Source organism: Wolffia australiana, chromosome 12, assembly GCF_029677425.1.
Source record: "Wolffia australiana isolate 7733 chromosome 12, ASM2967742v1".
NCBI classification, from domain to species: Eukaryota; Viridiplantae; Streptophyta; class Magnoliopsida; order Alismatales; family Araceae; genus Wolffia; species Wolffia australiana.
In genome coordinates this window covers 16,341,535-16,366,081 of record NC_135846.1, presented here as the reverse complement: position 1 = coordinate 16,366,081, position 24,547 = coordinate 16,341,535, and the positions used below count along the sequence as shown (strand labels likewise).

At 39.4% G+C, this 24,547-nt stretch overlaps 2 protein-coding genes across 9 annotated transcripts; one reads left to right on the top strand and one right to left on the bottom strand.

The window, feature by feature from the left end:
- Positions 1-7,955: 7,955 nt before the first annotated feature.
- LOC144710752 (Phosphoribosyltransferase family protein) lies at positions 7,956-10,755 on the bottom strand. 2 transcript variants are annotated; one of them, XM_078584608.1, is made up of 8 exons: positions 10,604-10,755; positions 10,368-10,491; positions 9,527-9,842; positions 8,940-9,035; positions 8,719-8,787; positions 8,489-8,620; positions 8,322-8,421; positions 7,956-8,251 (listed from the first exon to the last, which is right to left on the bottom strand). In XM_078584608.1, exons 2-8 carry the CDS (start codon positions 10,481-10,483, stop codon positions 8,121-8,123), a joined length of 960 nt encoding a protein of 319 aa, XP_078440734.1. In that variant the 5' UTR covers positions 10,484-10,491; positions 10,604-10,755; the 3' UTR covers positions 7,956-8,120. The 2 variants fall into 2 exon arrangements, with proteins under 2 accessions (XP_078440734.1, XP_078440735.1); XM_078584609.1 differs by having other exon boundaries at positions 8,492-8,620; positions 10,604-10,754.
- Positions 10,756-10,799: 44 nt separating this feature from the next.
- Positions 10,800-23,205, top strand: LOC144710751 (phosphoglucosamine mutase family protein). 7 transcript variants are annotated; one of them, XM_078584602.1, is made up of 19 exons: positions 10,800-10,932; positions 11,481-11,705; positions 12,075-12,150; positions 12,537-12,720; positions 13,450-13,502; positions 13,648-13,736; positions 13,822-14,058; positions 14,281-14,345; positions 18,159-18,219; positions 18,297-18,414; positions 18,488-18,569; positions 18,861-18,933; positions 19,001-19,062; positions 19,562-19,657; positions 19,842-19,993; positions 20,213-20,309; positions 20,452-20,529; positions 20,643-20,786; positions 22,901-23,205. In XM_078584602.1, exons 1-18 carry the CDS (start codon positions 10,926-10,928, stop codon positions 20,763-20,765), a joined length of 1,878 nt encoding a protein of 625 aa, XP_078440728.1. In that variant the 5' UTR covers positions 10,800-10,925; the 3' UTR covers positions 20,766-20,786; positions 22,901-23,205. The 7 variants fall into 7 exon arrangements, with proteins under 7 accessions (XP_078440728.1, XP_078440727.1, XP_078440730.1 ...); XM_078584601.1 differs by lacking the exon at positions 22,901-23,205 and adding an exon at positions 21,879-22,054; XM_078584604.1 differs by lacking the exon at positions 22,901-23,205 and having other exon boundaries at positions 11,481-11,678; positions 20,643-20,953.
- The last annotated feature ends 1,342 nt before the right edge of the window (positions 23,206-24,547 follow it).

Sequence of the window (24,547 nt, the reverse complement as noted above, 5' to 3'; positions counted from 1 at the left end):
GGGCCCACCCTCAATCTCCGGCGGTCGTCAACGGTCAGCGGGGGCAGCGACGCAATTAAACGGTCATATCCTACGTGGAAACGGCCCATGCTGTCGAAAATATCTGATGCCTGCGGCATCCTCGGCGGGCCCCTCTTCGCCCCACAAAATATGAGCCGTTCTCGGCTGCCAGATGCCCGGATTTCTCTGCCTTCATCATCATCATCATCATCATTTCTCTCTCTCTCTCGCTCAGTCTCTCTCTCTCAGTCTCTCTCTCTCAGTCTCTCTCTCAGTCTCTCTCTCTCTCTCTCTCTCTCTCTCTCAGTCTCTCTCTCTGTCTCAGTCTCTCTCTCTCAGTCTCTCTCTCTCTCTCTCTCAGTCTCTCTCTCAGTCTCTCTCTCTCTCTCAGTCTCTCTCTCTCTCTCTCTCTCTCTCTCTCTCTCTCTCTCTCTCTCAGTCTCTCTCTCAGTCTCTCTCTCTCTCTCTCAGTCTCTCTCTCAGTCTCTCTCTCTGTCTCAGTCTCTCTCTCTCAGTCTCTCTCTCTCTCAGTCTCTCTCTCTCTCTCTCTCTCTCTCAGTCTCTCTCTCTCTCTCTCTCTCTCTCTCTCTCTCTCTCTCTCTCAGTCTCTCTCTCTCTCTCTCTCTCTCTCTCTCTCTCTCTCTCTCTCTCTCTCTCTCTCTCTCTCTCTCTCTCTCTCTCTCTCTCTCTCTCTCTCTCTCTCTCTCTCTCTCTCTCTCTCTCTCTCTCTCTCTCTCTCTCTCTCTCTCTCTCTCTCTCTCTCTCTCTCTCTCTCTCTCTCTCTCTCTCTCTCTCTCTCTCTCTCTCTCTCTCTCTCTCTCTCTCTCTCTCTCTCTCTCTCTCTCTCAAGACGAGGAAGATTAGCGTCGTGGTAGACCCGTGCAAGAAGGTGATATCATATGATCTGATATGATAGCACCTCCTCCTACGCCCGCATTCCTCAATCCCGCGCGCGTGCTAAATTGTCCACTAGAGACCGCGGAAGCGCTTCGCCGGAACCCACCATTACCATTACCATTACCATGTCAACCCGGCCTTTGTCTCCGTCATCTTGTGTTCTCGTCAATGGTTGGCTGCTTCTTCTCCTCCTCTCTGCCTTCCACCATAACGTGCTACTCTTCGAACCCAACGAACGCGATTCCTCAACGAACGCGCTGCCCGCCCCAGACTTACTGTTACCCTCTCCCTCTCTCTCTCTCTCGGTTTTGCAGACTTGTGCTGCGCCACACACTGTTCACTTGTGGCATGCCATGATGCCAAGAGGGTTCAGAGAGGGGAACCCGAGCGACATGATGGCCCCCTGGCCTTGGAAAGGGGGATGGAACAGAAGATATCGAGAGAGAGAGATTGCTAGAGTTAGAGTCCTTAGATGGGTCATGGATGCCTAACTCCCACTACTCATCTTCGATACTCTTTTTGAGGTTGAACCAGACCTAAAACCTTTGAGTTGGGTTTGCCCGGACAGCATGGCTCCGCTCTGATCCGCGATTCTCTGGCCCACAGTGCGTCTCCCTATCATGCTATCATTCTCTCGACTCTCCAGATCTTGAACTGGTTTTGAAACTGGAATGGAAGCTTTTTACAGCTTGCTGTGTTCAAAGTCTTTCTCAAAGTCATGCAGCTTCTCCAGAGTCCAAACTCCTTCTCAAAGACTTCTCTACTGGTAGGTAACCACAGAAAATTAAATTTTCTTGGCTTACGGTCCAAGTAGAAACTATGTTTTTTTAAAGCTTACGGTCCAAATAACCTCTATGATGTGATTGGATTTTGAAGGTTTTACTTGCAACGTTAGATAGGTTAACAAAAATATATATCAGACTTAATATTCCACTTTTATGGGTACATAAATATTTATAATGTTTGAAAATCATAATCATAAGGCACAGATGTTGCAGTGATATCAACCTTAAATGAGGAACTTTCTTTTTTTTTTAATGAGGAACTGTCTTGATGAAGAGTTATCTCTTACATTTAAGGAACGATTTTCAATAAATAACATTTTTAAAATCAATATAAAATTAGTACTGCATGATAATATACAATTAAAAGCAACTATAACATAAAACCAAATGTCTAATCAGTGAGTTGAGTGAAATGGATAAGATGATGTGATCCTCGTTCGAGACTCGTATCATAGGGAAGTAGAGGGTCAGGCAACGTAGAAGTTCCTGATGGGAGGGAATGTCTAACTGATGAGCCAAGGTTCGACCGGGGATGAGCTGCCTGAAGACATGGTGAGTTGGAGACAATCACGAGGGACGGGGATTGTAGGGGGGGAAAGGGAAGGGGATCCTAAAGTGAGAGACGGAGGGGAATCATAAAGGGAGAGAGGGAACATAGACATCAGAGGAGAGACAAGACACCTTCATTCTTCTCGCCTGCTCTCCTAAAGGGAGGACATCGTAATTTAATAGAAATACTCAATGACCAAATGATTGAAATGCCCTTGCGGGCTAACATGACATGTCTACCTCTTGGCAGCAGCCCGGTTGCCATCTTCCATCAACCGGAAAGTGTTTTGGAGGTGCAAGTGGTGAGGTCAAAAAAATAGATGAATGACCAGGGGACATTCAAAAAATGACAATTGGTGTTTACCAGAACAAAGGCTCCAATGGCAGCACATGGTGGACTGACATCAGCTTATGTGATTTCTTACTATGCTAATGGAGAAAGCTTATTCCAGCCCAACTTTCATTATGCATGCCATAAATGATTTTCAATGGAGATAGTGAATTTGTTCAGAAGCTTTACATAGTTGTTACAGAAAATTCCCTTATAATGACGATAATTGATCTTCTCCAAACTCTTGATCCATCCACTTATGTAGGAATGAGCTAAGAACAATGATTAAATTAACTTTCAGTGTCGTCCTAAAGGGCACAGCTTGTAAAATTAGAGACTTTTTTTTGGAAATTAATCTCAACAAAATACTAAAATAAATCAAGTAAAGTTAGAGAAAATTAGGGTTTCACATATTTATTGTTATTTAATATTGATAATGAGAATATATGAGAGTAGTTTGATATCAAAAGTGTTTGTGTTATGTGTGTGAAATTTGCAACATTTTTATTCATGACAGGATGCGAATGAATAATTTCAAATAAAATGGGCTCTTCCTTAAATCATTTGTCAATCATATAAAAACCTCCGATCCTATATTTTTATTTTGGATGCATGAAATGTATACACAATGATTACAAAATCCTCATAAAACCAAACCAAACGTATTGGATAAGGAACAATTTTCTTTAAATGCATCAAATGAACTAGAAACATTGGCAAATGTGGCCCCATATCTCATAACTTATGTGACGTAGACCTATAGGTGCTGACTGGGACACTTTCCTATTGAAATATGCTCTTCATTGTTTCAATTATGTAAATTGCGTTGAGTTGTGGTGGTCATTATCATGGATCCAAAAATTATTTGTGCCACAAAAATTGAAACATAATTGTAATGGACATTGAAAACATAATGATGAAAAACCATTGATTAAATCAACTTTGCAAAACCTGAATCCATCACAAAAGATCCTTGATTGATTCTATTTGAGCTGTTCAAATTTTGGACTTCGAATGTATCCACATGAATCTTAGTACTTTCTTGTAATCTTCTAGTCCATAAGCACCGTAATCCATCTGAAAGGATCTCATCATTTCGATCGCACTAGCAACAGAGGGTGCCCAAAGAGAGAATGGGAAAGGACTGCACCTAATGAAGTCTCATATGTAATTTTTTCTTAAAACCCCTATATATGTAGTATATATTTAAATGTCTAATGGACCATTAGTATGTGACCCTCCAGGCCAATGTACTAGTCTAGTTAAAAAGTACAATATCTTAATAACCTTTTGATGGAAAGCATGATTAATTGACTAAATTAACATAGAGTATTAATCATTGATTAATTTAACACAACATATAGATTGACCTGCCATCCCATGATGTCTCCGGCTGAGCCTCGTGATCTATGTAGGGTTTTGTGCCTTTGTTTAACCATGGAAAATATGGTTTCCTTGATGCAAAAGCATCAAATCGATTCTTAATTGATCTATAAAATAATATATCAAATGTACCTTAGGGGGAACTTGTTCTACCATTGACTTTCTCTCATTGAGATCGTTCTGAAGCCGTTCGTGTGTTCGGCCTCTAGAAGTATCCACGTGATCTTTTGGCGCTTGGATCTCCACATGTTCTTCTTCAACTCTCCAAGAAAATCTTGAAGATCTTCTCACCACGAAGACACCCTCTTTAGGCGACTAAAGAAGATAGTAAAGTAGAGAAAGGTGTGACTCTCAATTATGGCTGGCTTGGGTGATTTAAATGAGTGCATGTTCCCTATTTATATTTTACCTAATTTTTTCTCAGAAATCCAAAAAGTAAAATTTTTTCACCAACGCCCTTACGATCTTATGTGTGTGACTCTCTAGGCTCATGTATCATTTTAGGTAATAACTTTAGTGGCTGAACAACAATTATTGACCAACCATGTTATTTAACTATACCAACATATAGATTAATTAACTAAGCATCGATTTAACCCAATTGATAGGTTCATTTTCCAACCACTGGAGTTCCAAGCTACACCTCGTGCCCTCGAGGATATCGATTAGTGTTTGAACTCTCTCATGGAACCTTTACTATCATCGGTCACCATATGTGTATAATCCTTCATCCACATGAGACTCTCAAATGACTTGGGGCATAGTGGATCGTCAAACCCCAATCCATCATTCAATTAGTATTGATGTGTAACGAGGATCATTGAAGAACTCCTTATCCATTATCCTCACTACCCTGACCAGGGATTTGTTGCATCATCTTTCCTGAGTCAATCTCCTCTTATAACGTGGATGATCCCGTCTTGACCACTCAATCACCTCCATGAGTTTCTCACTACATTCAAGCTATGACTTATTTGAATCACATGATTATAGGCTTGTAAGTCGTAGTCAAAATGTAGTCGTCCATCCACGAGATGTCATTGGTGTCTTATGTCAATGGATAGCTTATACCACCTTGACACGAAGCAACCTGATTGACGTTTAGGTATAATACCATTCAGGGATTCATACGGATCAATTCAGTGAACTCTTTCTCCAAAGAGCACCCACTAATTTTCCTTAGTGTCGCCACACTAATAGCCACATCCTAAGCTACAATTATTCTATAAGTAGGATCAGTTAGCGTTATTCTATCTAGATAATTCGATGTCCATCTCGATTATGCAACAAATAATAATATTTAGAATACATGTTTAAAGACTAGTGAACTATGTATTATGATCTCATCATAATTCACTATGTCATTGTATGTATTCATATACTTCATTATAAATATCACAATAGAATGATAATAAACACAACATTTTATTCGATGAACTTAATGGTGGTGTGATTGGCTTGACAGCCACATAGTATCCATCAATCCAGAAGGTACAAAGGATTTTATCAACACTTAAATGGAAACCTTTTGTCATAATTTACCTTTTATGTGTAATATTTCGTGTGCATGCCACCCCTATGATGACTTGAGATTCAGTATCTTATCAAACACTAATCGTGATCCCAACTAGTACCAATTCAATAAGGAATTATTGGAGAACTACTTCTTTGATATTTCAAATACCTTATCCAATTACTTCATTTCATCATCCTCCCTGAGCCTTTTGATCTTATCCCATATTGACCACACAATCAGCTCTATGGACCTTCTGCTGCATCTAATCTGACAATTTCAGAATCCATTAAGAATTTATAAGTACGTAGGTAAATACAACCGTCAATCCACAAAGTATATTCGGTATCTCAAGAACAAATACCTCTTATACAATTGTGACACAAATCAATATAATACTTAAGTATGTTACCGTTAATGGAGGATGATCTTTATTTATTTCCTGCAAATTATTTTCCGATGTTTTATATAGTTGATCATTGTGATATTTTTATAAGAGTGAATGAATCTTATGAAAACTACTCCTTTGTTATTGAAGGAAGTCAGTCCTTGATCATATTAAACTCGAATGTGAGTTACGCCCTTGTGATGATATTTGTTACATTCAAACATAATGTATGATATATCCAGATGTTGAAAATTTGATTCATATGCGCATGGATGATTATTGTCAAAATAGTACATGTTCAAGAAAATGATTTTTTTATTAAAAATAGGATGTCAATGTTTTGTGTCCTTATTAAAAATAGGATGTCAATGTATTTATGCTATTCAGATTTTATTTATAGATATTCAAAGTTATATTTATGTGGATAATTATTTCAACCAACATCTGAATGAAAGACATGTTTTCTAAATAATCATTTGATGAACCTCTTCACCACACAGTTAAACTCGTGATAATGGAAAAACAAGTTATGAAGGAAAGTCATTAAAAACTGGTGTAATTAGAAGAATCTGTTGAATAAATACTCTTTACATATTGACATGAACATCTCTTTGATACATGTCGGAAAATAAAATAGTTTATATCATATTTAAGTTGTTCCTAGAAGGAGATTGATATGATCATTTTTATGGATTTTGAAACTAATTTTAAAAGGTTTGTTTCATGATGGAATTATTTATTTATTTATCCCGTGCGCATCAAATTTTCATTCAAACATGCTAAAAACAACCATGAAAAATAAATTTCCTCATAGGCTATTGAAAATATAACAAGTACAATGAACTATATGATGATTATTGTCATTTTGAAGTCATCATTGAGTTTAGTTATTATATTTTATTTCCAACATATCCTAGTATGCTCTTTTAGTACTTGCTTTGAATAAATGGATATTATATTTCTGTTTTAAATGAATAACTTGATATTATATCACCATTATGATATCACCTATTACTTTCTAGTGGCTTTTTTGTAACCATAATGTCCAAGTGGAAATAACCTGAACTAGCACAATCATTTAAGGAAAACAATTATGAGTTCATAAGTTGTTTTTGAGCATTAGGGACCACATTTTCCCTTCTGTTTTATTTTCTTCCAAATTTATTTGTGTTAGGAACAATGCATGTTTTAAGTTGGGGGATAAGAAAAAATCATTCTGTCATTTTAAGAAGGTCAATACCAGCTCAGTTCATGTTGGGGAAAAGTAATTAGTAAAAAAAAATTAAAATTAAAAATCAAAAAGTCTTGCCCTCTTATAAATTCCTCTCATGAAATGAATCAAACCCAACCTAGAGATTTCATTTACTTCAAGTTATAGAAGCACACATAGAAAAGCTAGGCTTGTGTAGCAGATCAAGTGTACATCTTGAAGGTATGGGCCATGGGTTTAAAAACTTTTAGATTCTATATGACTGGAATATCTGGTAGGGTGATAAACATACGTAAAAATAAAAATGTTGAAGTTCTATTTTCGGAGGTTCAGCGTTGAGGGAATAACCTCATCATACCATTTTCCACTATCTATCATGCTTAGTTGTTTTAGCTATCCACTAACTGGAATCTTTATTGACGGAAGGGTGCTCATCTCTTAAAGTCTTATGCATAGGATTAGAATTTTCTTAGATACCTAAAGACAAATTTGAAACCCATGCCCACCATCTCCGCCACCTTTCCCAAAATATATTTTAGAGGAGACATCTTTAACCTTTTTCCCAATTACTTTAAATGTGCCCAGCTCCCAAGTCTTTCTTTTCTCCCTCCTTTTTTCTTCTTCTCCACTCTCTTTCCCCCAATTCTAAAGTCTCAACATCTGTTCTCGCTTTAAACTGGGGTGACCTGTTAGACTTTTGATTTAACTATCATCCTTCATTATTGTTGTAGGATTGAATATTTTCATTTTTCATTCTATCCCCTTATGCTTGTGTAAAAGCACCCTATTTCCTTGGTTTGGCTTACGGGGGCTCACATAAAATATTTACAGAAAAACTTTTTTTCCGGTGAATATCAAAGAAACGTTCATCCCAAGATGTAAAGTGTATTTCTTCAGAATTATTTTAGAAGGCAGCCCAGCTGCATTCTTTTCATAGAGATCAAACATCAGCTCAACCATACAAACTGTTTCATCCAGAGGCAAGGATTACGTGTTCTTCCTTCCCAGTTCCCACTAAAGGGATGGGCTGGTTGTTAACCAGAGCCTCAGGCAGATCCAGAGAACTAGATTTGGAGCGCCCCTGCGATGGACTCCGCCAAGCTGAGCACCTCAAAGGGGGAATTGGCTTGGATATCCTTAACCGTGCGGGGACAGGAGTCCGTCACCCAGAAGAAGGCCAAGGGCTCCTCCCCATCTGCACCAAGTGACCAACAATGAAGAAGAATAAAACAAAAAATAAACGAAGTGGAGTAGTGTTCCCTTACCTGTATTCTTTCCAACAAACCGCTCCCATGACCGGTTGGGGAACACCGCATGTGTCACATAGGCACTGACCTTGGCCGCACCATAAGCCGCCAAAACTTTCTGCAGAAACAGACAGAACTCAGTGCACAGGGAGCATTTAACACATTTCACATTAGGGTGGTACAACTACCTGACACTCAATGAGCGTGCTGCCGGACTGTACGAGATCATCGACGATGACGACATGGCGACCCTCTGCGTCCCCTTCCTTGAGTCGCACGATCCTCTTGGCTCCCTCCCGAACTTTGGTGCAGATTATCTGCCACCCAAAGAAGAGGTTAAGCTCCTTTGGCTTTTGTCTCGGATCCCCTATTATTCACCATCTTCCCAATATTGGTTCCCTGAACTTTCACTCACCATCGGGTGATCAGGAAACAGCTTATAGAATCGCTTCCAGGCTCCATCATCCGGGAAGGCAATGGTCACCTGAAATATTAACAGCAAAGAGCAAGATTGCATCAAATTGAAGGCCTAAATCATTGAATTATTCAGCCTGCGGGTCTTCTTGACAGAGGATCGAAGAGCACAGAAACAGGCTTCTGATCAATCAATGAATGGGGGGATAAAGGATAACATACATTGTCTGTGTCTGGGAGCTGCTGGAGTCGTTGCTTGAGCAATGGGATCCCAGTTTCAAAGCAGGGCAGGACATGATCCCCAAAATAGAATCTTTCCTGAGAGACGGGCGATGAATCATCACATGGAGATCAAGTCTATGGCATGGAAAAGGGCCACAACCCCACTTTCATTTTAAAAAGAGAGTCATAAAAGAGATTTTTTGAAGTAAAATGCCAACCAGAAACATCAGAAATTATTCTCAGTGTAGCTTGCACACAGACTATTTCTTTCCTTATTATTGCCTTCAGATCAGAGTAAACACCGGTAGAAACCGGTCTCAAGTATGACAATGCTCAAGCCAGGAGATTAAGAAGATAACATGCAACAGCAGGAATGAAATAAAACTATGATTGATTCTTTCAAAAAAAAAAGATTGATTGAAGCTGCTGGTGTATCAACCTAGGCACTTGAAAAACAGTTTGGCCCTTGAAAATGAGACAAATATCAAATGCAGATCGCACGTTCAGCAGGAGATAAAGTAAATCAACAGTTCTACCCATCATTTCAGCGCATGAAAGAGCAAGAAAAGTAAGGAGAAAACGCTAACCTGCAAAGCATGTATATCATAGATAACCAAACTGGTGGGGCCACCCCTGGAAGCGGGTATAACGGAGAGCATCCTCGCCAAAGTAAAAGCGGTGGCGACATCGCCTTCTTCTTCCATACGCTCAAAAGAGCCAGTGGGGAAAAAGGGTAAAACCAGAGTGAACGAGGCGACAAAGAGTCGCGGCAATGCATATATCACAGATAGCTGCTCGAAGATCACTCCAGGTGAGCTGAAAGACGCCAAGAATGCAACATGCTGGCCCCTGATACCGTGAGCATCGTTGATGTAGAGGTTTGGGAACCCATCGGCGAAATTTCTGATAAAACCGTCATTGATACATCACATTTTATCAAAAGAAAGAAGACAGTCAGTCGACTGCGATCGGAAGGCTACAAAGAAATCACAGCAACCAATTCTGAAACATGGACGCAAATTGAAAATTCCGCCATTCAACTGCTGCAACCCGAAAATCCTCCACGATCAGCAAAAAAGATAAATCGGAACTGCTAATCGCCCGCGTTACTGCTACCATGAGCGAATGCATGACAGGATGCATCAGATTTTGCAAGTGGTCTTCAGGGCAGGAGAACCATATGACATATGATTGCTGACGCAACAAGATCAAAGCTCAAGGAATGATGAGATTAAATAGTTCCTCCACGGGAAATAGGATGAGAAGGAATGAAATAGGGGCAAATCCCGTCTAGATTGATCGTCTTAGTGATTACAACTGAAACAAGGTTGGTTATCTTTTCTTTTGAATCACAAAATTTTACCGCATTGAAAAACTTCTTGAAACGGGACGAGATGAGAGGTGAGGACGGATCAAGAAGTCACTCGCCTCCAGTTGACGGACTGAAGTTGGATAGAGTCGCAATGAGAGGCCACCTTCCTCGCCAGCTCCTCACATTCCACGCAGTAGAAGAGGCGCACCCGCTTCTTCGGGGGTTTGTCCATGATCCGGGCTTCGCCGCAAGAAGAACGCATTCGCTTAGTCAGCGAACAAGGTCGATCGGGCAGCTCCAAAGCTCAAAACTTCCACGAAGAATACAAAGGAGATAGAGAGGAGGGAAATACCTCTGCCGACTGCGTCGTGGCGTCCCTACGACGATGGTTAGCTCACACGCGTTGTCTTCCCGCGAGAGAAGCTTGGGGGAACGGTAGTAGCTTGCTTAGACAAAAGCTCTATTTTTTCGGATGAGAAACCAGATAGATCCTCTGTTGGGCCGTGTGGGCCGTCTTTTATCCCCGGCCGACGACATTCTCCATCCGACGGCTGTCCGTGCATCACCACGCTCCGACCGGATAGTCAGATTAGATTAACTGACATCCCCAGGCCGATATTTCTTCTCTCCCTCACTCTCCGCGTCCACTCTTCTGCAGCGCCGCGAGCCTGGTAATGGCAGGCAGGTTCTTCTCCTTAATTCGTTACTCTTACCCCCCTCCCACGAAATTCATTAGCTCCTCTTCTCGGACACGCCTAAAACTGTTCAATTTGGCTTGGCTGTGATGGCGCGGTCTTCAGTCATGGTTTTGATTTTTTCATTCCGCACGCGACTGTAGATGCAATTTTATAAATATGCTGTCCCAATAAACCGTGTTTCCCAACCTCGTCCCCAACCGCGCGCCGGATATGAATCCTTCGTTCTGTCTGTTTCCCAAATCTTGGTAAATTTGCTCTGTAGATAGTGTATATGCCCGATTATAAACATCTGAGGACAAAATCTTCATGGAGCGCGTGTTAAAGGAGTGAACATTAAAACTGAGTTATATTTAACCATCCTAACCTGTTGCGATTTTTGACATCCTTCTCGGTCATGAGATGTACGTAACCTGCGAATGCACGGTGTCAAGTCGCAGGCGGTGTTATACGCCTAGTTTTGTATCTTTACGCGTTACATATGTGAATGCATCGTTGAATTACTATCTCAGCACGTATTTATTTTTCATGCAGTACAACCTGGGAAGATGATTCAAAGTGCACTTAGGGCTAATTGTTGCCAATGGGACACCGAATTCAAACAACGATGTCGTAGAAATTTTCTTATCTCTAGTTCGTGCATAAGAAGTTCCTCACAAAGGAGGGGGGTTGCATCATTTGGAATGTCATGTTTTCGGGCTCCTGTCTTGGCATCACAGTTTAAGTACCCTGGTAATCGGGCAAATGCCCAGTGTAATGGTCTGTTCTGGACTCTCAACTGGAGGACCAATCTCAATCGTTGAATATTTCCTCATTAGAACCATGTTGTTGCCTCTGATGTCCTTGACCTGTTTCTAATGATTTGAAAGTGCCTTAAAACAAGAGACTTCAAATGGATGGAATCTTGTCTTTTTGCACTTTAATTTGTTTGGATGACTTGCATTCTCCTGCTATCCCTGCCAGGAGAAGATAGCATTTTCTTGTTCTGATCTTCTTTATCCAATTATAAAGGATCTCTTTGCTTTCCTTTTAATAATGTTTAACAAGATCTTCCTTTACTTATCATTTGAAGTTTCTATGAAATTCGTTTATTTTTGATTTTCTTCACTTATGGCGTCTTCTTATCAGCCATTGCAGCTTCAACTTGTGACAACACTGTAACATCTTTTGAGAAGATTGATTTCAAGAAGCTTCAAAATGGAAGGTAACAACTCTTTTTCGCCCAAAAAAATGTGAAACCGGTCATGACGGAGTGATTCATGGATGCTTCTTTTTGTTCTCTTTAAAACTCATGCAAAATCATTTTCTTTGTAAAAATGTCATACAAAGCCAACAAATAATCTTACTCTTCATTTTAAGCCTTTCTAAAAGATATTCTACTTTTAAGAACGGCCTTTAAACTGATCAATTTTTCCACTGGGAGTTTCTAGGCACTTAGCATCCCTTCGCTAAAAGGCTGGCATTGTATCTCAGTCTGTAAAAGGTTTTTGGATCTGCGCTGTTCTGATTAAAATCTCTCCGAGAAAGCATGTTGAATTTTGCTTTTTGAGAGCCATATTACATGTACAGAGTTTCCATCTATTATTGCAGTGATATCCGAGGGGTGGCATTGGCTGGTGTCACAGGGGAGCCTGTCAATCTTACTGAACCTGCTGCTGAAGCTATTGCCTCGGCATTTGCATCATGGTTGTCTGAGAGAAAGCAACCCAAAGAGTCAAGATCCCTGCGGGTATCTGTTGGCCACGATTCTCGCGTCACTGCACAAACTATGCAGGTGTGTCATCCTTTTTCTCATCTGCAGTAAGTATCAGATATGGGGCATGCTGTAGGGTCAAAAGGCCAGCAGATAAATCATTAATCCATTGTGAATGACATTTGTAAAGCATGCGTGAACATTGGGAGAACAAAGGGTTTCAGGATATGATTTTTTTTATCGACACCGTTTTGTTGTTTGTAAAGTTTTTTACTAAAGAAATACTTAAATAGCCTCCTTAAAAAAAGAAACAAAATGATGATAAATGAATCATATATTAACTTAAAGAAGTGTCAAAATTTGGTCCATCTGTGCAGATCAAACGACGGTTACGTGGGTTCTAACCCAATCCTGGAAGTCCTTAACTTCTCTGTGTCGTCACTAGTATCTAAATCATTAATGTAATATTAATTGCACCAGGATCTTCTTCGATGGGTTTTTCTTCATTGATCTCTAAAATAGTTTTTTGTCTCCTGGATGTCAAAGGATATACAGAGTGTCTTTCTGGTGACTAAGGTGTTGGATGAGCTTTAAAGTTTTATGTCATTGGATTCCTTTTTCAACAGAACAGGATCAGAGAACATTGTCTTCTTTATCCCATCAAATGTGTGGACTCATTTATAAAGTATAATATTGCATGAGACTGGGAGAATTTTATGACCTTAGAGGCACCATGAAATCACGTTAAAGGCTACTGGAGCAGTGAGAAAAATTTTACTTCGCATCTAATTCCTGATACATTGTCATCAGGATGCAGTTTCTTGTGGACTCGCCAGCTCTGGTTTAGAGGTTATTCAGTACGGGTGTGCACTCTTTACTCATTCATTATTCTTGAAGTGTGGCATATTTATTTTATTAGGTCGACATCATCTTTAACCTATTTTCTCTCAACATTGAAATGTTTAAAAATTACTATAATCTTATGCTTATTTTAAATTTTTATTTCAGACTGGCGTCCACTCCGGCTATGTTCAACAGTACTCGCACAGAAGATGAAAATTTCTTCTGTCCTACTGATGGGGCTATCATGATTACAGGTTTTGTATGCGTTATTGAATTTGTTTCATTTTTATTTTTCTTCCAATGAATTATTTATTCTAATGGAACTTACGTACTGATCAGCTAGCCACCTTCCCTACAATCGAAATGGTTTTAAATTCTTCACAAATTCGGGAGGACTTGGCAAAGCTGATATAAAGATCATACTTGAACGTGCACAAAATATATATGAAAACTTGACGGTAGAAAATTTGAAGGAGTCAGCAAATGCAGCTTCAACATCGATACGCAGAGTGGACTACATGTCTGTATATACGTCAGGTCTCGTAGAGGCAGTTCGTAAAGCTTCTGGGGATGTTGGTACTTTCTTATCCCTATTCTTCTATATTCTTCTATATTCTTCTATATTCTTCTATATTATTATTTACTACATATCATTTTTTATCTTTTAAAAAACTGTTTCATCATTAACAATATAAAATAAAGCATCATTAACAATCCTCAGTTACATCAGGGAAGACTCTTCCTTTCTGTTTTTCCTGTCTATTTACAGCTAATTCTTTTGACTTCATAAAATTTCAGAAAAACCACTTGAGGGATTCCATATAGTTGTTGACGCTGGTAATGGAGCCGGAGGATTCTTTCCGGTAGTTTCTAATTCTTTTCTATCCTTTATTTTCATAAATCTTTATCTGATTGAGTTCTTGGCAGTCTAAACACTTCCATTGCTTGCACCTTACATGTACTAGCTTTGATGTGAATCATGAACGAGTTATATTTCTTGTTGACAAGATGTAGCCATTCCAAATAAAGTTTTGTAGTTTTTTTTTTTTCGTAGAAAAGAGGGGAAAGTCACCCGAGATCATTGATCCTCCCTATATAATTACTATGTCTAAAATCAGAAATACACCATTGACCCAGGGAGTCCCCACCCCTCTGTTCACCTCCCTCTGAACCGAACAGAGGAAAATTTTTCCATATCATGTACCATGGCCACCAGTGACGCCTCTAGTCCTTTTAAAAAAGATCCATAGTGGTTGATGATCAGCTTCATCTTTTTTAACTTATTTCTTAAGTGTAAGAGGATAAATTCTGCACCCTTAAATATGCCTTGATGGAGATGACGAGCATGTTTTGGGACTATATTTGTGCAAAAACTCTTTTGTTGGCGGCATTTAGATTTAACTTGGATCAGTGGTATTTTCATCGACCTAACAAGGAAGTCTCTTTCCATTTAGTTCTTGGAACGACACCATTTTATTGAAGGTATGGTAAGAAGTATTTGATACATTCCTAACAAAGTCTAATCAGAACCAAGCATTCAAATTACATTCAGATAATGACCAATCATTGGTCGGGAAAGCTGAGGGTTTAAAAATGGCGCCAGATCCAAGTCATAAATCAAGAAGTCTCCTAACTGGAAGTCGCTATGCGACAAGCTGTGGTGCAGGAGATCCTCCCACTTCAGAGGAGACCTGCTAATGCAGTCTTGATCTCCACTTATTCTTCTTTTCATTGTGAAATCTCCCCAGAACTCTCTCATTCCCTTTATCACTATCACTCGTTCTTCTTCTGTCAAGTAATTTCAGATAATCCGCTCTGGATTTTACTGAATTATGGATCTTCTAAATTGATACTTTACCAGATCGTATCAGTATCATAACTTTGTTTAGCCCTGTGTAAACCAGAAAGGCGACTGCGTTGTTTTGTCCTCCACAAAGTGCCACAGGTGATTCTTTTAGCATTTGTTGACCAACTCCGTCTGGCTATTAGTCTGAGTGAGAAGAGGAGCTGATTTTAAACTCTGCACCTTGAAGTTTGCGCAGTTCTTTTCAGAAAGAACTGCAGATCAGTAGGCCCCTGTCTGAGATAACTTATCTTGGAATTCCATGCTGTCATTTTCTATTTTCCACACTTCCAGCTAGCTACTTAGCCTGTTCTTATGTTTTAAAGTGATGAAATGTACATATATTATAACCCTATTGACTAGCTCGTTTATAGATGTCTAGCATGGATACTTTGGGAGTCCTTCCGAGAAATACAATGTGATATTGTGCCGGGCTCTGTATAGCTTACGGTAACCAATAGAGGGGGCCTTAAGGAAGATGGTTAGCTTCTAAACATATATGGTATTTGTTTACAAGATATTATCAGCTTCTTTAGCCCCATCCTAGGAATTTGATATGGTTCCCATTAGAGTATATGAGAAAAGAAAAAGAAGGGGGAGTCAAATAAGGAGCATTGACCAGTCAACAGGCACCAGAGGACGTGATACCCCAGGTGGTGCTGACGTGGCCACTAATTCCCAGTCTTGACTGGGAGTGGTGGGCTAATAAAGAATGCCTATAAATAAGAGGTGAGACCTCAAAGAAAGATATAATTTGGCAGTTAGACTTTTTGAAGGTTGCGGGAGATCTTGGTGAGACCAGCTATATACAGCAAGGGTCTTCCAAGGGCATTTGTATCATCAGGAGGAGCCAGCTACAAGATGATAGGCGATCACTGGGATTTTGGTCAAGGGATCTGGCTTTGCAATAGCTATAATTTCTTGATCTTTTCTTACCAATTTGATATTAGATCGTATCAAAATTCTTGGGAAATCCTCTTTTATATTTGAGGAATCATTGATGCCCTTCCTCTGGACTATCATGGAAAGTCTTAAGGAATGCTTCAACCAGAGGAGAGCTTGAAGGCAGGAAAGTTATGCAGATGATTTTAATTTTATTTCTAAGCTATCCCGGTTCAAACCTTCCATTAGAAAAAAAAAGCCTTTGTCTTTCCTTTTCTGGAACTCCTAGTTGGTCAATGATAAGACTCTGCCACGTATGTATCAAAGGTCAAAACATTGCCGGTCAACGAAGTAGCCGTGGTCAACGTAGAAAGACTATAAATAAAGCATCCAGGAGGGAGAAGGGCGTCTTCTGGAAGAGTGTGATTTCAAAAGCGGGCTGGAGCGCGGGAGAGTCCCGGATCCAGAGGAGGAAGCGTCGGGAGCGACATTCCTATTTCCCTTTTCTTGTTCTTCTTGCTATTTCTTCTCATGGAACATTGCCATTTCTATTCTTGAACTCGTTCCTAGATCTGGATCTAAAGGAAAGTTGTGGATCTTGGAAATCAATTTGTCTCTACTAGTCTTTTCCAGATCGGAACTACATCAGTCAACCTGAGCACTCTTCTGTTCTCAGGCAAGAGGCCTAACAACACATTATGGACCTCTGTTTTTTTTCTCTAGCTGCCTTGGTGTCTTCCTTGTCTAAGATTTTCTCTGATTAGCTTGACACTGATGGTTCTCTCTATTGTGATATGTGCTGACATGGCCTCCTGGGCTACTGACTTCTATGTTGTATAATCTGAGTGGCACTACTGAGCCAGTGGTAAAGATGGGGATGAGGAGGAAATAAGGATGGACGCTACTATCCACACCCTACAGATGCTGAAGAGGCTCTATTTATCCCCTAGGGCATCCTGATGAATGATCTGCCATTGATATACTCAATGGTGGTCATATCAATTATCTCTTGAGCATGACCACCCTAGAGTTCTCAAGCATCTGGGCTTGCAGAATGTTCTTTTGGTCCATGCATTTTTCCTGTTAGTCGTATTTTTGCTTCAGCACAACCGCGTCATCTACCATAACTTTCATTTTTAACCACTAGGTGTATCAACCATGCACAGGCATGGAAAAATATCATGCTCTGGTATCAGTGTTATGCTCCTAAAGGGATGAGATATTAGTGGCCTGTAAAACCCACAAGGGAATGAAGAAGAGAGGGAAGAAAAGGCAAGGCTAGATAGGTTCAAGCCTGCAGATCAAGAGGTTGCTCAGCCGGATCAGTCTGGAAAGGTTTTTCAACTTACCTCAAATCCGTAACTACTCATTTCCACCTTGATATTTGATAGGATTCCCAGGCCGTGTTGGGGGCATTCTCGTCATTTTGCTATTAAGCGCAGCCAGGCCCATTTCCCTCTATGTTTCCTTTAAATAGCACAAACCTCCTTCATGGAGGGCAGACTGGAAGTTGATCTTAAGTGATTGTTTGCTCCCCTCCTCTACTCTCTTCTTATATCTAAGCTCCGTCTCCCTCTACGATCCCCGTCCTCGTGATCGTCTCTACCTCACCGCGTCTTCAGGCAGCTCGTCCTCGGCCTATCCCTACCCCCCTCTGCTCGGCCTCCTCTCGGATCCTTTCCGTTTCACCTCTCAACACCGGGAACTTCTACGTCGCCTCGTCCTCCACTCTCCTTCCGATACGAACCTAGACCAAGGCCAGTATCAGTCTTATTTAATGGACAGGGACAAACATGCCATTCAATCCGCATGTTACCTTCTTGTATTTTTGGTAGACCTTTTAGGTCTTCGGATATCTATTTTCAACATGGCTTTAAAATTTTCAATAAATTTAATTATCTTCCTCTTCCGGAAAGTGTCTCTGATATTTTCAAATTATTTCTTTCACCAGGGAAAGGTGCTTGAACCCTTGGGAGCCATAACAACCGGCAGCCAGTTTCTGGAACCAGATGGTATTATCTTTTGGAAACATTTTATGTCAAGCAGGTATTGCGGAAAACCAATTTATTTGTTTCCTTTGTTCCCTCAGGCATGTTTCCCAATCACATTCCAAATCCAGAGGACAGAAGTGCAATGATGGCTATAACGCAGGCAGTCGTCGATAATAAAGCTGACTTTGGAATCATTTTTGATACTGATGTCGACAGGTGCCCAGCTTTACCTTGTCTGTCATCTGTGATCTTCATTAATCTGGTACCTTTTTCTTTCATGTGTACGTAGGTCTGCTGCTGTAGACTCCACTGGTAGGGAGTTCAATCGGAATAGACTCATCGCGCTGATATCTGCCATTGTCCTTGAGGAAGTAAGACTTCTACTTTTTGGTTTTGGAATCAGTTGATTTTGGGAATTTTCTTGGATTCGGTATAAAATGTTTGAACGTTTTGGTTTTTTTTTGTCTTTTAACATTTTGTTTTTTATTTTTGTTTGCGCTAAATACGTAGCCAACGGAAATACAATGAAACAGTTCTTCATGAAAAATCTTTTACCCATCTGTCCCGAAAGACAAGGGCATAGGATTCTGTAAATTATTTTGGAATAAAACAAATATTGAATTACCTTACCTGTGTCTCCCATTCTTACTCCCTGTGGGCAGCATCCAAGGACAACAATTGTCACCGATAGTGTGACATCGGATGGGTTAACATCATTTATTGAGAATAAGCTTGGTAAGTCCTTCATCCGTTTTTTAATTTATCTTGTTGAGGCTTATGTAGAAATTTTTTATACTTGAAGGAGGGAACCATCACCGTTTCAAGAGAGGATACAAGAATGTTATTGACGAAGCAATCCGTTTGGTAAGTGTCCATTGCAGCCTCATTTATTATCTTATAACGGTCTATTTGGTTAGCGTCGCTTGATTTCAGTTGCCAAGTATTCTGTTTTCACTACTTAAGGTTCAGAAATCACAAATAACTGCCTTTTTGTAAATTCGTATTTTTTCTTATGAGAACGTGTGATTCTGCTCTATCACACGCATCTTCAGAATCGATAAAGAATATGTAAATTTTCTTTTTTGTGTTTCCCTAATGATGTCTTTTGATAGAACTCTTCATTATCAAGGTCTAATAATATCCTTAGAAAGAATTTCATTTGCATATTTGTCTTATCCTCTAATTCCACCATCGAATATCAAAGAGTTACCAGAAGTAGCTTTGTTACTGAAAATGCAACTAGTGAGATCTCAGAATCCTCACTTGGCTTTGTGGAACCGTGTGTTTTTCTTGTCTTTCCATACATTATGTGATTTTGACTAAAAATTAATGAGCGAAAATAAATGAAGATAATTATTTTCAGAATGCTGTTGGTGAAGAAGCATATTTGGCAATTGAAACCAGCGGGCATGGTGCCCTTAAGGAGAATCACTGGCTTGACGACGGAGCATACCTCATGGTACGGATGAACTCAACAATCTGATTATTGGCTGCTTCCGGATGGCTTACTTAGTGCTGGTTAGCTGTTCCTGATATCCAGAGTTGAACATAATATTTTTCTTTCCTCCTCCACTATTATTTCTTGAAATTATATTTATAAATTATTGGAATATTCGAACCTTAAAAGGCTGCATCATCTGCAGGTCAAGCTTTTGAACAAACTGGCATCTGCCAGAGCTAAAGGTTCTTGCGGTAGTAAGGTCTTGACAGACTTGGTGGAGGGTCTTCAAGAAGCTGACTTTACTGTGGAACTGAGGTTGAAGATCGACCAAAATCATGCGGATCTGAAAGGAGGGTGAGTCAATGCAGATATGCAGTTCTATTTCTAATGACTTATTATTATTGAAAGAGAATAGCGATTTCCGTCATTTTTAAATATGCCCATCATCTTCGAGATTTAAGATTAACTCCAATCCAATATTAAATTTATGGAAACCACGCTCCTTGGAAAGAAGAGTTGAGTTAAGTATTTGAAATATTATTCCAATGCATTGATAAATTTATTCAATTTTAGATCATTCCGAGACTATGGCGAAGCCATACTGGAGCACTTGGAAAGCACCGTAAAATTGAATTCAATGTTGCAAAAAGCTCCTGTTAACCACGAAGGGGTGAGAGTCTTTAGCCGGTCTCCCTTATGCCTTTTTCCCCCTCACTTGGAGAAGTCATCTTTCTTGATTGTAATCATCTTTGATGGACATCTTCGAAGCGTCTATGGCTTGACAATTTATTGTGTTCTGGCACAAATGGCAGATTCGGGTGTCTGGCTATGGTGGGTGGTTCTTGTTGCGGCTCTCCCTCCACGACCCGGTGCTTCCTCTCAATGTTGAGGTAACTCAATTAGACTTACATACACCAGTGGTTGTAATCCTTAGAAAGGTTTCTAAATGATGAACATGCCATGCCTGTTTGTCTGTCTGTCTCTCTCTCATTGATACATTTAGGCACCGAACCGGGACAATGCGGCAAGGTTGGCCCTCGCTGTTCTGGAGGCTGTCAAGGCATTCCCAGCCCTGGATGTCTCCCCACTTCTTGGCCTTGCGCAGCAGCAACCACAACCACAGTAGCATGAATGAGGTGCATAACCGGTGAGGTCGCTGCTTTCTTTTCAATGCTCATCCATTTTCCTATTCTTTGCTTTGGAGACGAGGAACAAGTGGATTATTGATTATCGGCTCAAAAAAATAAGCATAATGGCCTAATACTTCAGAGGAAATTAATAAAAAAAAGTGTTTTTGTATCAACGAAAGAGAAATCATTTGTAACGGAAGTACATTGCTATGTTAAATTATTTCCTCAGAGAAGAAGAAACATATTGGTTCCCAAGAAAACAGAGAGGACTATCACTCTTTTCTGTTAGGTATTCCAGCAAATTCTGATAAACAAGTTCCCAGCCATTCAAGAAGCCAGCAAGCTGGCCCCTGAATTCAATGATGGGAGTTCAGCAGACAAGTCAGTTGATCTTTTATGGAATTCAGTTCTTGCTATCGTAGATGATCATCTTCAATGGCTTGGGAGAGTACCTCCCAAAGCTTAACAGCTTTAGGCAGAGAAGAAAGGTGTTGTTTTTTCAATTCAGTAGTCAATCGATGCAGCTTTCAGCACACTGTCCAGCCCGGAAAATATCTATCACCAAAAAGTAATAAGCTACAGAAAGGTTTCGTAGAATTAGCAGTCGAGAGAGATGACTGAGTCGCGATCCTTTTGACATGTATTTATGACTGATCCAAATTGACCAGCTGGCAGAAGTTGACTAGCTAGCTTGAGCTTCACTTTGATATGAGTTGGTGATAAAATAATATCACTTACCTCAAATCATGAATATCAGGCTTCCTATTATCAGAGAAAATAAAACAAACCCTTAGAAAAGCAACCTTTACGTATTCTGGAGATCAATAATATTGTATTTTGAAAATGATTGGAAGAGCTTAACTTGATTTCATAATTTCTGCAGTAAAGCTACTTCACTCATTCAAATTTCGAATTAAAATGCTTTTCATTCTGGGATGAAAAAAAAACTCTCCTGGGGCTTGGGTGAAGGATGAGACAAATTTGGAGGAAATAAACGCAGGATGTTTTCTTGTGTTGGCATGAAAAAATTTGTCTGAAGGAGTAGGTGATAAAATATAATATACCATTTTTTTTCTCTTTATCTAAAGTTTTTTTTTTTATAATTACAGGTGGAACTTGTCCCTTATCTTGACTTCTCAGGACTGGGAGTCATCCACAGTTCCTTTGAGACCATTTAGAATCACTTACTTTCTACATTTATTTTAATGATAATTTACATGTATTCCTAAATTATACTTTATTTTCAGAAAATTATTCTTTGGGTATATTATATTTTTAACAGTTATAGATCTATCTAACTGGTCAAATTGGAAATACTATATTATATAAAAAATTAATTTTCTGATTAATTCATATCGCTGAATACAAATTTACTGGAAAAATTTTTAATTTCGAATTAACTCATATCATTTCAATACAAATAAGAAAATTTATACATACCATCTTATGATGATGTGACAATGAGACTCAAGTTTAATTTTTGATTCATTCAATGTCCCTCCAAAAACTCTCCCATGAAATAGGTTCAGCCTTTGCGGATCATTTGATTGTTTCCCAATTAACTACAGATTTTAAAACCAGTGGTGGTGCATTTGTTTGACTCTATAGAGTTAGATTGAGGAAAATAATCTTCTAGAATATAAGACAATCTTGATCTACACCAACAACTATACCGTCATAATACTCAATATTTATCTATGATCTCTCTGAAGTTTATCTATGTTTCATTTCCCCAATGTCATTTATCTTCTGATGGTTTGTGTGTTGAATGTTTTTTTGGGTTCTAGAGGCCTTGATTTGGATGAACAAATCAAAAGATTATGCATCGGAAGACTTGAACAGAATCGAATGACATTGATAAAACCATTAAAAGAAGTACCTTTGTATGAATTCCATTCGTGATTTCTTGGATCCCAGAGCGAGAAGAGTCGAGATGCTCAAGTGTGTTGCCTCTAGATGTATTGATAATAGCATAATAAATATCTATAAGTATATCAAAAATGCTATTATATGCTACAATAATCTCATAAATATTCCTTTACGCTCATCATTTTTACACTCGGGTATTTTTATGGTATGCCCTCATGAAAAGATGAACTTATCTATATGATTCTTGAATTATTTGTTTTAGAGAAAGCCTCAAAACAACAAGGAGGACTTCTTTGGAGTACAGAAGAGAAGCGGTCAAAGGAAGTCCATTGAATGAAGTTCAACATGCTTGGAGATGAAGAAGAAAATCCCTAAAAAGAGGAAGGAGAAGAGATCTTCCACAAACTCTAAATCTCTCTCTATTGCTAACTCCATTTCTCTCAAATTCTAAATATATAGCAATATTTCTCTCTATCTATTATCTCTTTTATTTCTCTTTTAATATGACTGTAACTATAAATTCCCATACATTGCTCTCTTTAAAAGGAGGATATTTTTCCCGCTGTTTTTTTTTTTCTCGGTGGCTGGCTTACACTCTTTTCCTCTCACTGCTATTCTTCTGGGGTTTGGATACCATTCTTTGCTCTCCATCTCCTCTTTTTCTCTGCTCTTCCTCTCCTGATTTGTCTTCTTCTTTTTCTCTCCGCTCTTCTCTCTCTTCTGCGATTTCTCCCTTCTTGGCTTTACTTTCATCCTCGCTTGGCTTCATTTTGCTTCCTCTCCTCGTTCTCTTTTTACCCTCTCTTTGTTTTCTGATTCTTCCTCTCTGCAATTTTGTCCAGCTCTTCCTCTCTTTCTCCAGTTCTCTCTTTCTCTCTTCCTCTTTGCAATTTCATCCACTCTTCCTCTCTTTCTCCGGTTCTCTCTTTCTTTCTTCCTCTCTGCAATTTCGGCCAGTTCTTCCTCGTTTTCTCTTGTTCTGTCTTTCTCTCTTCCTCTATGCAGTTTCGTCCAGCTCGGCCTCTCTTTCTCCAGTTCTCTTGTTGTCTCTTCCTCTCTGCAATTTCGGCCAGCTCTTCCGCTTTTTCTCTAGTTCTCTCTTTCTCTCTTCCTCTCTGCAATTTCGTCCAGCTCTTCCTCTCTTTCTCCAGTTCTCTCGTTCTCTCTTCCTCTCCCAATCTATTTTTCTCCCCCTTCCTAATCTGTTTTTCTCTTTCACCCCTGCACCTTCTTCTCTGTGATTTCGTCTCTGATCTGGCCATGTCTCCTTTCTTATTTTTTTCTTCTCTTTCTACTCCATTGTTCTTATGTTATTCTTTGCCTTCACATCTGAAAGACTATTATTATAATTTCTCTTAGTCTTGTGTCTCTTCTGTGAAACCTTTCTTCTCTACTCTTCTAATTACTCTTGTTTTTCTGTAGTATCTCTTCAATCCCTTATATTCCTTATTCTTATTACTTTTCTTCTTCTGAAATCTCTTTTCTCTACTCTATTCCAATCTCTTCTCCTCCCTAAGGTTGTGTAATCCAGTGGCTGCTATTCCTCCTCAGCATGTTGGTGAATGGGCTCTCCACCCCTGGCAGTTGAATTGTGGACTCCAGTCGTTTGTCAAATCTGTATGTCATGAAAATTCTTTCTTTTGACTGTTGAGTATTTTCTTTGAAGGGTTGACTTTGAAAGGATATTGAGTAATTGAAGTATATTGTTCATCTCTTATCTTTTGTGAACTCATATCTTGATCCCTATCCTTGACTTACACCTCTTTCTCTCTCTTTTGTCTCTTCTCTCTTCGAATTTATCTACCTTTCCACATTAGCTGATATTATCATACCCTAAATCCTTGAGGATCGACCTAGAAACCTATACAAACATAAGCCCTTACATAATCTATAGATTTCTAGTTACAAA